General features: G+C 40.7%; 1 protein-coding gene across 1 annotated transcript in view; it reads right to left on the reverse strand.

Moving 5' to 3' along the window:
• LOC114159821 (Na(+)/H(+) exchange regulatory cofactor NHE-RF2) overlaps positions 1 to 11,309 on the reverse strand; it is a 33,113-nt gene extending 21,804 nt beyond the window's left edge. Inside the window, exons 1-2 of the mRNA XM_028042006.1 lie at positions 10,579 to 11,309; positions 8,567 to 8,851 (exon numbers count right to left, since the gene is read on the reverse strand). Coding sequence (XP_027897807.1) covers positions 8,567 to 8,851; positions 10,579 to 10,785 — 492 coding nt within the window. The 5' untranslated portion in view covers positions 10,786 to 11,309. The remainder of the gene's footprint in view (positions 1 to 8,566; positions 8,852 to 10,578) is intronic.
• Between the last annotated feature and the right edge of the window lie 1,894 nt (positions 11,310 to 13,203).

The raw sequence follows: 13,203 nt of genomic DNA on the forward strand, positions 1-13,203 counted from the left end.
CACACAGAACCAGACACAATCATTCCCTCACCCTGACTCTTTTTCTATCCTTCATGTTTTAACTCCAGGAATTTGGTTTGCTCTCTGGCCCAAACTGAATCCGGACCCTTGATGTAACAACATTGGTATTCAAGGCTGGGGGTTGGGGTGGAGGGTCTCGTCTACCAGCTCCAGATGTTTATGAGAACTGCTCTAACTCTAATTATTAGAGTTAAAGCCCAATATCTGACCATCTGTTTATTCTGTAAAATAACGACTGGCCTTGAGAATGTCATCAAAACAAACAAAAAAAGGTAAACACATAGGAAATGTCTGCGTTAAGTGTTTACAAACAACTAAAAATTATACTTTTATATTATACAAATCAACATTTCATTTTCTGCTGTTGTTATGAACAGACTGGTCAGCGATAGAAGTTATTCTCTGGTACAAAAAACAAAAAAACATGGAGTTCATTCAAAAAGAAATGTAGCTGTGAAGGCAGGAGATAATAGAGGCAAACATATCTTTCCACATCTGTGAATACAAGCTGCTTGGACCTTACTCTGCTAAGTATGGCAGAGGATCTGTGATACTGGGGGCCCGCCTCTCCTCCAAAAGCTCTTTTAACTTCTCTACAGCATAAGGTGTCTTTAAAATACCATAATAAAAAGGGTGTTGTACAAGGAAATAACAGCAGGAGTGCCACTAATTGTGCACTGGTAATTTTGATAATAATAGATTACACTGACTTTATAATCTTACTGACTTAAGATGCTCAAATTAAAGGTTAGATTTTTTTTATTTTTCTTCTGCTGTAAGACATTCACTTCATTCAAGGCTCTTTACATTTGAGGTACTAATAAATGTGGGCAAAACTGAGTATATGACTCCTGAATTTATGGTCTAGTTTAGTGTTAAAATATGTACATTAAGAAAAATGTCTTTATGACTCAATGTAAATCTATGCAGTGATCCAAGATTTTTTCTCTCTGGATTTTGATAGAAAACATTTTAATGTGTTTATTTGAATTCAAATTAGACAATGTCCATCATTTTCAATGAGACTCTTTCACTTACACAAGTACTAACATTTATATTTAATAAAATAAAATAAAAAGTCAAACTGATTCAGTATTCTAGATGTTCATCTGGAAGCTCTCTAGGAATAAATACACCCCCCCCCCAATTTCTGTGTTGTTTTGTTTAGTCTCTGTGGTTGTTTTGCAGGAAATTTGAGTTTCTCCAGCTGCAACACATGCGAGTCTTTAGTAGTGCACAAATATGCAGATAAACCTCCATCTTTGTGTACAACTGTTGACATTTAGATTCAATTAAACATTACATTTTGCTGGATTCTGCTTAAGATTGAAATGATTCGACCAATTCAAACAAACCATGTTAAATGAAGCATTACGTAATTATAAGTTAAACCCCCTCAAATACACACCCCTGCTCCGTAGGTTTTTCAGCAGATGTGTTTCAGCCTGAGCTCCTTTGAGAGCAGATGATCTCCAAAGGTTTTGTAAATCATCAACATAATGTAGCTACATTTATGAAGACACAAAGTACGCTTCACATGTATATTGGCAGGAAAATGAATCATCTGGAATTGCTCATTTTTTAAAATATATATCTCTCTTGTTTTTGCCAAATCACAAAAGACGAAAGCTCGTGGAAATCTAGTTTTTAATGTATAGAACTGTCAATAGTAAATAAAAGGAGAAATACATGGAATGTTCTGCTTTTAAATATATGTGTTCATCGGTGCGAAACAAAGCCCTCAATTCTCATTATGTTTTTGCATGTGAATGAAGCAGCAACAGAGAGAACAACAGCAAACATTTGAGCTAAATTTGCGTTTGGAAAATGTCTTATCACCAGCAGAGGGTGGAAATTCAAGTCAGGAGGAGATCAGGAGATGAGAGCACAAGAAACAAAATCTACTTGTAAAGGAGCCCTTTTCCACAATTCACTGAGAAACATAAGACTGAGCAACCTTTTGTTGTTTTTGTTGCTTTTGAATGTGGAATGTATAATTTATAATGTATTCATATATTGTCAGTCCCTCGGGGAGCCCTGTAGGAGGTTCTCCGGGAGTATGGGGTACCGGGCCCTTTGATACGGGCTGTCAGGTCCCTGTATGACCGGTGTCAGAGTCTGGTCCGCATTGCCGGCAGTAAGTCGGGCTCGTTTCCGGTGAGAGTTGGACTCCGCCAGGGCTGCCCTTTGTCACCGATTCTGTTCATCACTTTTATGGACAGAATTTCTAGGCGCAGCCAAGGTGTTGAGGGGATCCGATTTGGTGGCCTTAGGATCTCATCTCTGCTTTTTGCAGACGATGTGGTCCTTTTGGCTTCATCAGATCGTGATCTGCAGCTCTCGCTGGATCGGTTCGCAGCCGAGTGTGAAGCGGCCGGGATGGGGATCAGTGCCTCCAAATCCGAGGCCATGGTCTTGAGCCGGAAAAGGGTAGAGTGCCTTCTCCGGGTCAGGGGGGGTGTCCTGCCCCAAGTGGAGGAGTTCAAGTATCTCGGGATCTTGTTCACGAATGGGGGAAGAAGGGAGCGGGAGATCGACAGGCGGATTGGCGCAGCGTCTGCTGTCAAGCGGGCGCTGTACCGGTCCGTCGTGGTGAAGAGAGAGCTGAGCCAAAAAGCGAAGCTCTCGATTTACCGGTCGATCTACGTTCCCACCCTCATCTATGGTCATGAGCTTTGGGTCATGACCGAAAGAACGAGATCGCGGATACAAGCGGCCGAAATGGGTTTTCTCCGTAGGGTGGCTGGGCTCTCCCTTAGAGATAGGGTGAGAAGCTCAGTCATCCGGGAGGGACTCAGAGTAGAGCCGCTGCTCCTTCACATCGAGAGGAGCCAGTTGAGGTGGCTTGGGCATCTGGTCAGGATGCCTCCTGGACGCCTCCCTGGTGAGGTGTTCCGGGCACGTCCCACCGGGAGGAGGCCCCGGGGAAGACCCAGGACACGCTGGAGAGACTATGTCTCTCGGCTGGCCTGGGAACGCCTCGGGATTCCCCCGGAAGAGCTGGAAGAAGTGGCCGGGGAGAGGGAAGTCTGGGCCTCCCTTCTGAAGCTGCTACCCCCGCGACCCGACCTCGGATAAGCGGAAGAAGATGGATGGATGGATGGATGGATGGATGGTATTCATATATGAAATGATGCAATGGATAAAAAGACTATCAATAAGAACATAAAAAATTAAGACTATAGAAAAAACATGTTTACTTTTCTGATTTCAAATTTCACCCTCATTTGGTTACATTAATATTAATATTTCAGTAGGTTACTTGCAAAAGATGGAAAGAAGGGAATGTGTGCCTCTTCCAATAATGCATTTAAAGTATTTTATTAAAGTAATACATTCAGTTTATTTTTGTCTTTATGTACTAAGATAGAATTTTTTCTCCTTCAATTTTCATTGTATATAATTATGACCTTTCATTATGTACAAAATGGCTTATTATGCTGATGATGGTGTAGATGTGCAAGTTAAGAGTCTGCTGTATTTTTGTTTTTGACATTAGAAAGAATACGACCGAACACGCCAGAGGCAGTGCTTTACTTTCAGGTGATAGAGCAGTGGGTCTGCAACAGACATCTGAGCTTAAATCCAAAGCAGTAAAAGAAGAAGCAGAAACTACTGCCACTCATAGAGCAATTAGTTACCATGGAGACAGGATACAAGCTGACAGATGCACACTGCTGACCAAACTAATGATTTCATAGGTAAAACCCCCTGGTGTTTGTTGGGCATCAAGAATGTAGCAGGTAGAGTTTGATGAATTAACTTTTTAAATATTCTCTGGGAAAGGAAAAAAAAATCTTAGACTCATTATAGTTTTAAATAACTTTTTACATTTTAAAGCGTTCCTCTGGTGTAATTTGTAAAATTCTGTTGTAATTCAAAGTAAATTACAAACAGTCCAGTCTTTGACAGGGTTGCTACAATCACACAGTGTTTTAGATAGTGATCTGATTGTGGAAATCCCTCTGAATATTTGAGAATTAAAATCCTTATTTTTGTTCTTTTGAAAAATGTAATAGGAATAAAGTCTGCAAACACAAAGAGTGTACGGTGACATTTGCTTTTTTCCTTACTCTTTTGCCAAAATTAACCTTGCCTTCCCAGAAGTGAATAGTGCACAGTAACATTGTGTTTGTTTTAGCAAAAAGTATTTGGTTTTCCACAGTTTTATCACTTGCACGCAGTGATCCAACACCAACACATGTTTCAAAAAGCTGTGTTAAAGCTCACAAGAAGGGGACACAAAGATAGCGTTTGATTAAAACATGTATTCGTGACATTTGGACCCGTATAAAGGTAGTTGTGCGCGTGGGCATTTGTGTGTATCTGCAGGTTAAAAAAAAGGTTCTAATGAGAAAGTGACACCTAACACTTCATCCAAAGGGAAATGACAAAACACAACAACACACCTTAGAGTTTGTAGGAGTGTGTGTGTGAGAGAGAAAAGTGGAGAAATAGGCCAGCATTGAGCTCTCAGGTGTGTCTTTGTAAAATGATACATTTAAACTCTGACGCGAGATGCTCCTGCACTTTCAGCATCACTAGGTTCTCCATTTGACCAAAACAGACACATACACAGTTACTTCTAAGAGTATGTGCAGGCAAATATAAGCAAGGAAAGAGGCAGAATATCATCACATAGGCTGATAATGACAAATTTAAAATGATTTATTGTTAAATCCCACTGCAGTTTTGTTTGTCTGGTTGAAATTATTACGGTGGTGTCTTCACTTAGATGATAAAGATCAAACAGAAATTGTGATTTGAGCCCATCACGCAGCATCAATCATTGTAACAGGGAACTCAACTCCCTGATAAGCAGTGTTTTGCCCTCTGACCTGTATTCAGTCACCATGGTAACCACTGAACTTGCTTCAGTGGCATTGGAAGGCCATATCATATAGAAAATAACCATTTAAATGAGAAAAGACATGGTTATACAGTAGAGACCAAAAGTTTGGACACACCTTCTAATTCAATGGATTTTCTTTATTTTCATGACTATTTATAAGGCAAGAAATCCCACTTATTAACCTGACAGGGCACACCTATGAAGTGAAAACCATTTCAGGTGACTACCTCTTGAAGCTCATCAAGAAAATGCAGAGTGTGTGCAAAGCAGTAATCACAGCAAAAGGTTGCTACTTTGAAGAAACTAGAATATAAGGGATATTTTCAGTTGTTTTACACTTTTTTGTTTAGTGCATATTTCCACATGTGTTATTCATAGTTTTGATGCCTTCAGTGTGAATCTACAATGTCAATAGTCATGAAAATAAAGGAAACCATTGAATTAAAAGGTGTGTCCAAACTTTTGGTCAGTACTGTATGTCACTGGGCCTTGGTTACATCAAGGCCCAGTGACATATTCTGTCTTGAAGAAGCAGAACCCTGTGATTTCCACAACATTTGTCTAATTACACTGTTAATTAGGGGCCTGCCAGAAATAACACACTTGCAGGACTTGATGTTTCACAAAATCTCCTAAATTTCCTCACATTTAAGGTGACAGCAGCTTAAAGTGTGTCGACTAGCTATGATAACGGAAAAGCTAATATTTGTGCCAGGCTTGTGGAAAACCGAGCAAGTTTATTATTATGCTGCTACAAATCAATCAATGATTGATTTATTTACTGAAAAGTGGACTGGAGATTGAGGGAATAAAGAAATCGATAGAAACTGATTTTCCTTTCTGTCCCCAATGCCTTTCGGGATCTTGTCTTTTGGATGACAACATGAATAATCTCCATCATGAGTATTTTAACTCTCTTTCAGTGATATTTGAAAAAAAGTGAGTGGATAAAAGATGAAGAAAACATATCATGTATCCTGGATTTAAAAAAAAAGCAAAACATATTTGAGCAGAAAGCTATTTCATGCATCACAAGTCAAGAGGCAGTAAACATGGAGAGGAATGCAATAGGAGGGAAACCTTGGAGATGACTGGCTATAAAGCTAAAGAAACCACAGGCAGTGTCACGTAACCTGGAGAACATATGCACAAACACTCCACTCTGAACCTTTTACTGGGATGTTTATAGGGCAGATGTGCAGGAAAACACGGACGCAGAAAGGTTTGTGTCTAGCTGCGTTTCCTCTGCCCGTGAGTGGGTGCAGCAGCAGTGAGTGCTGTGATTGATATCTGCAGATGTTCATGTTGAGAGATCAAGAAGAAAACAAACCACTTTTATAGGTTTTGCTGTAAAGAAAACTAAAACACTTTATTTCAGCGCCATCCCTCAATGCTGTTAACATCTGAAGTCTGACAATTTCAGACCTTCCTGACCTCAGTCTTTTCATTCAAACGGCTGGGGTTTCAGAGAAAGGACCAGAAAGCACAGTGTCATCTTGATCACAGGTAGTGGAACCTATATTGTTTACTGCAGCTACAATCAACTGCAGTTATTTAATACTTTTATGGTGAACAAAAGTTAAGTATGCGACAGTAGGTTGAGCCAAACTGCTGTGGTGAATATCCAAAACCTTGCTTTCCCAGTGCCCTGCCCTACTGTGAGTGGGTGAACTTAAAGTGCCAGCAAGTTTTATTCTGGCTGCTTTGAGTCTCAGATTCCCTCTGCCTTAGTTCATAATGCTTTTAAATCTCAGGCTGCCTGGTTGTCCTTCGTCGACCTCTCTTAAAAAGTAAAATATGAGAACAAATGTGCTGCTATCAGCAGTTTTATCTGTCCCGTTGCTTAGCAAGAGGAAAATAAAATGGACCAAACCACATAGCATATAGTGTCAAATACTAATAATCCAAACGAACAACCAGTTTATATCAGCAATCATAGATTGAAAAGCCTTAAAATAGATGTCTAATTTTTTGCAGTAGAGCTGTTTAACACCAGAAGATTTAGGAACAAAATCTGTTTTCATTTTCATTTTACATTTATTCAGTGAGCAAAACATTGTACGTTTTTTTTGTTTTGCAACAAACATTCTAGGTGGATCTGCTGTGAGAGAAAGGAAGTAGAGGATCCTAGGATCTCTACTATTATAAAAAAATGTGAATTTTTCAAAAATATTTCCATGTAAGATAATGCCATTGGAGTAAAAAAGGATGTATTGTAAGACTCTCTACTCAATGTGACTTTGAGCATGTGCGACATCAGAGCACAAATTCAATGCACAGTTTCTATTGTCATTGTTTTTTTTGTTTTTTTACAATATTTTTGCAAATTTAGAGAAGTATGCTGGTCAACCTGTTCTACAATTTAACATTTTTTCGTTGGACTATATTAGATTACCTCGGTGATATCTGACTGGAAGATCTGAAACACTGAAGTGTGACAAATCAGCTAAAACAGGGGAGATCTGTATAGTGGGGGAAATAGATTGTTGTCTGTATGGTTGACTTTGAACTGCCTTCTTGCCATATTTAAGTGCCATACAAATAAACGTGATTGGTTCGTCATATCATTGCATATCTTTTTTTTAATCCTGGGTTTTCCTCTCCATTTTTTTGACCAGCCTGTTTTCCCCTTTGCTTTTACTTGCTGGACTTTAAGCCAAATCTTTTTTTCCCCCCGTCACAACCCGAAAAGACTTCTGCAGAAGACATTAAACGCCCAATTTGTGTGGTGTGTCAATCCTAAGTCTTAATATCTATAAGGAAACAGCTTCCTTTAAGGTGCAACAGGAAATAGAGGTCCCTGTTAAAGTATGCATTTCATTTTAAAAGGCTAATTCATTTTTGGTTCAGCCTACTGAGCGTGTCCTTCCAGCTTTTCCCTTTGAGTAATGACATGGAGAAAGAAACAATTTTTTCGCAGACCTTGGTGGGTTAGAACATCTTAGCACTGCACGCTTTCCAAGACAAGAGGGCAAGAACTAGACAAAGTCGCAGAGATATTTAAAATGCAAAGCAGTGAAGCTGTCAAACCCCATACAGAGTAAGGGCCTGAGTGCTGGAAGAATATCAACAGGGCAAAACTAAGTGAAAACACATGTGGCGTAAATGCAGAAAGCAGAAGGGAAGCAGCGTGTTCTTTCTGATAGGAGCTCTGTGAAACCAAATCTGAGTCTTTAAGACACGACGCGACGCGACAACGACTGTCACCAGGGGCTGAAATATGAAAACAAATTAATGAAATTCTAAATTTTCTAGTGAAAATGAACACAGACACATTACAGCCCACTGTAATCTTTACATTTCCTTTAACCAAAACTAAAAAAAACAACAAAAAACTTCTAGCCCATAATGGGAGAGCTAATAGCTTTTTTTTCTTCAAGCTTTTAACAACCCAGACTTTATGCCTTCTTGCTGGTGTCACCTTCCGACATTTCATGGTCACTCTTACTTCTGAAACAACGTCTGGCTTGCTTCCAGCTAAGCTTTGTTACTCCCTCATCAGCACACGAGAATTTGAGCCCGCAGAACCTGCACGACATCTACAAATCCAATCTTAAACTGGCATGACAGCCACAAAACAAGTCCAGGGAGAAGAGAATCTCAGAGCAGACATGACTCAGTACTGGCAATCTGTTGGCACACGGGTTCGGTTTCTCACTTTAAAATAAGACGATGGCTTTAATTCATATTTACCTTCTTCGCAGCCTTCGAAGGTGACCTCCTGGTGGGCTTCTGCACCTGGCTGCCCTGCTTGGACACAGAGCCATTCTGACGCTTCTTGGTGGGGGAGGAAGGAGTGGAGGAGGGTATCGGCGAGGAGGAGGCTGGAGGGGAGGAAGCAGCGGGGAGAGCCTCTGTCCCGAGAACAGCCATCTCCTCTGTGGCCGTCAGATGCAAGCTGCGGAGGCTTTCGTATGTCTCCTGATCAACGACCAGCAACCTGGTCTCATTTTCTACTTCCTTGATCCGCTGTACCACCTGGAGGAGGGACACGACAAGTCTTTATCATTCAATTTAGAGACTCATTTTCATTATCCAGGTTTCATTATGCCAGGTTTGGCTTCGATACGATAACAGCGCTTCGCAAAAGTGCTCAAAGTCGCTGAATCACATTTTGCCACATTAAAACCACAAACCACAAGCCTTAACGGATTTTACTAGGACCTTTTTTGTGACAGACCAACAAAAATTTGAAGTTTAAGAAAAATTATGTTTTTTTTCCCACAAATAAAATGCTTAAAAGTGTGGCCTGCATTACCCTGAGACCCAACATCCAGAGAAACCAGTTTGCTTTGCGATTCGCCAAGCTAGCTAATAGAATCTGGCTGCACTGCATATGACCAACAACAAACCATCCCCTCTGTGAAACACGGTGATGGATGCATCATGCTGTGGGAATGCTTTAATTCAGCAGGGAGAGGGTTAAGGCTGCATTGCATAAGTAAAAACATGACATTGTGATAATGTTTAACACTACAATGACCATATTTATTGCTATCTATTCGCCCTCTCTCAGTTACTAACATGCAAAGATTGAATGCATGGAAATTTGAGATATTATGATCCATAAAATATTGCAACCAAACAATTCTTTGTGTTGCAATATTAAACATGTTGAAATTGAAAGTGATGATTGTGATTTGTTATACTGCGCAGCTCCAGACAGGGAAGTAAGTTTGTGTTGAAAAGACAATCCTGAATGAAAACCTACTGCAGGACGTACCTTCTGTTGTGACAAAAACCCTAAACATACAGCCAGAGCTACAATGGAGTGCTTTGGATGAAAGCCTGTTTACGAGTTTAAAATGGCCCAGTCAAAGGCCAAACCTATATCCAGCTGAGAATTTGTGGCAAGACTTGGAAATGAATGTCCATAGCTGCTCTCTATCTTAGCTAACTGAGCTAATTTTCAAAGTAGAGCAGCCAAAATATTCCTCTAGATGTGAGAAGCACAACTATGGTGGTCCAGAGTGGCCCACCATAGTTGTAAAACCAAAACCTAGCATTAGATCAATTGCAGGATAATCAGTGACGAGTTTTTATATCTTTCAGTGACACACATCCAAATTACCCTGATCTGTTGCGTAATAACGAGTGAGGGTCTGTTTTGGAGGTGGTCTGCAACAGTTTAAATATCATCAAACATCATTATCCAACTAGTTTAATCTGTCCCACTGAAATGAGAGCGGGTCGATATCCTGAGAGCTGAACCCAGCGACCAACAGCTTGTGTTTTTTATCTCTGCTGCAACAAGGTCACAGAGAGAGCCTGACGGGCTGTATACAGATAATTATAAACCCCCCTCAGACTCTCTGTGAGCAGGAGCGAAGTCCTCGGAGAGAAACAGCCCAGTTCAGGCAGAACTGGAGACAGTTTTAACCTAATTTACGGTGGCAGCAGCGGGTTGGCTTGTTTGCAGCTTTTTCTTGGCACGGACGTGCTGCGCAGGCTGTTGCTGTCTAGAAAAGCACGTTCTTATCTGTGGAAAGTTTTTTTTTTCAGGCTGAGTAAAAATGTATAAAGTCAACGCGCTCTTTGTTTTCTAAAAACAATACAAAAATTGGAGTAGTGGGTGCCTGATTGTCCCGATTGTCTCAGTCTGCCAGCATGACCTGTTGATGCATCCCCTGCGGACAGAGATGGCCCATCCTGTAACATGAGTGACAATCATCAATATGAATGCCCACGCGTGGAGATGCACTCGCCTGGTGGTGCGTCTCTCTCTCCACGTTGACTCCGTTCACCGCGACCACCCTGTCCCCGGCGCGCATTCCCGACGCCTCCGCCGGGGACCCCGGCTCCACTTTGCGGATATATTGGCCGTTCTTTCCCTTCTCGCCGTGCAAGTGGAACCCATACCCGCTGTCCCCCTTTGCCATGATGCAGAGCCGCGGTTTGCGCTCGTTGGCCATTTGCTCTTTCGTGCCTCAATCCTCCTGCAGACTCGGTTATAAACTTGTGGTGAAAAAACAAAACAAAACAAAAAAAACCCCTCAAAAGATGGGGAGTTCAGGAGAGCAGGGTTAAACTTCCAGTACGCAAAACCATGTCCGCTCCCTGCAGGGCAACACGAAAACTCCCACAAAAAGACATCCAACTGAAGTCAAAAACAAAAAAAGAATGAAAAGATAAAAAGTTAACAGCCAGCGCAGTTAAAACATACTGGGTGGTTTGCATCCAGTCTGCCAGATCGTGTTTCTTCTGTTCAGGCTGCAGCGCACTCAAAAACGCATCCGCGCACCAGACTTCAGATCCTCCGACAGAGCATCATTGCTGCCTCTGCAGACATAGTAAAAGCGAAAGAGGTCACCAGGGGCTCGGCCGCCTCTCAGCATTTATCCACGAGGACAGCCTGGAGAACACACGCTCATCTACAGGAGCGCCAAGTGCGTGGAAGAAGCAGCTTGTCCACAATAGCACCACCTTCCACCAAAAACAGAGGTTGCGAAAGAAAGTTCAGGAGAGTGACACAGTGTTGCCCCCTGGTGGAAGGAAGTGTTAAAAAAAAATCGAAACTTTAAAACGCAACATAACAGGAGGGTTAACGGAAATAGCTTTTCATAACTAGGGTAACTGGTGAAGACGAAAGACAAAAAATAAACACAGCGCAAACTCCTTAGTGGGAGATAAATATTTATTTGAGACAAAATTAGTAAATAATATCTAAAATTATCCCTGTTTGTTACAAATTATGGAAACTAAAGACAGAGCATCTGCAAACAAAGGTATACGATTTTTATTCAATTTAATTGCCTACATTCAGGGCCTACATCCTATTTGTGATTTTATTTCCAGGTATTGTCCATGCTGGGTTGGATGGAGATCCAACTTATACCTGTGCACTTCTGCGTCAGGCGGTGATGGGAAAGTCAACTCTTACGGCGCTTCTTCACTTGACATCGAAGGTTTCTTTATTTTTTCTTAATTCATCAAGCTCTCACATCCATGCTGACATGCTCAGATTATTAACTTTCTTTTAGTAACTGCTTCAAAGTTCATCGGTAAGAACAATGCACCGCGCTCCTGCGAAGATGGGAAAGCCTCTGCGCAGCGGGAACCTTGTCCGTATTTAAGTGGGGAAAACGTCACACAGCGTTTGGATTAAACGGTCCCGCCCACGGCTTGTTGTCAACACCTCCAATACCATTTGTTGGTGCAAATTAAATGACAATAAGTTCGTTTCTTTCCTCTTCTTGCCGGATTTCAAACCAGAGTTCAAACCAGCAGAACTTCCCTCTTCTACTGAATTAGTCCGATCTAAATGGTTGAGTCTGAGTCCTCCTGGAGGTGTTTGGGAAGAAAAGAGAAAAGATGGTGAATTGTGAGAACAGATTAGGCAGGATTAAGATTTGATGGTGGTAGTCTGAGCTCAAGTCATTAGTTTTATGTTGCGCTCATTTCTGTCAATGCAGAGTTAGCACAAGGCTGCTGCACATGCAGGCACACAGATTGTGTTTTATTTTGGACTTGTAGAGAACTACAGAGATGGACAAAATCTGAATCTCTGATATAAATTCAGTTGGATAAATTCAATGAGTTGAGTTAAATGTTCATAATAAATTGAATGGGTTAAACTTCATAACTTAGGTTGGATAAACTTAATTGAATTACTTGTTACCAATCAAAGCAATTCAATTAAGTTGGTTCAACTAATTTCTATTCAGAGTGTAGAACTTCAGACTTGACTCAAGACTTCAAAGGAAAAACTCTGAGATCTATTGGTTGATAACAAAAGAGTAACTTGGTCTCACTTCTGGTATTTACCTTGCAAATGATTAACATGAACATTTCATCTGAGCAACAATTAAGGCTATTGAAGTTTTAGGATTTTTAATAGGTTTTTTAACCTGCTCATGAGCTGTTCCTTCGACACCAGGCACACACCAACTGGATCATTATGCAAAGCCTCCTGCACACACAGAAACACTTTCAACATCTGCTGCTGCATTTATTTAAAAGAAATGACCTTGTGTGTAAATTAATCACAACTTAAATCAGGTGAATCGCTGTTTTGCTCACTATGTATGCGTCTACTAAGATTTTTCTACATTCAGAATATCCAATTAGAGACATGACACGACAAATCTTGATCTAAAATCAAAAGTAACATTGCATACAACCACATAGTTGGATGTTAGTGTGTCAATCTCACTTTTGAAATGCTTAAAAATATCTTAGTGCTATAAATATGTCCAGATTAGGATATTTACTGTATTAGGATATTTACTGATATTTATGAATACATGGCACCTCGGTATGCCAGCCACTGTATGTCAAGATTCTAGCTAAAAGCATTTCAAGAATTACCTTGTTGTGCTAACATAGCATCT

This window comes from Xiphophorus couchianus, chromosome 16 (genome assembly GCF_001444195.1).
Source record: "Xiphophorus couchianus chromosome 16, X_couchianus-1.0, whole genome shotgun sequence".
Classification (NCBI taxonomy): domain Eukaryota; kingdom Metazoa; phylum Chordata; class Actinopteri; order Cyprinodontiformes; family Poeciliidae; genus Xiphophorus; species Xiphophorus couchianus.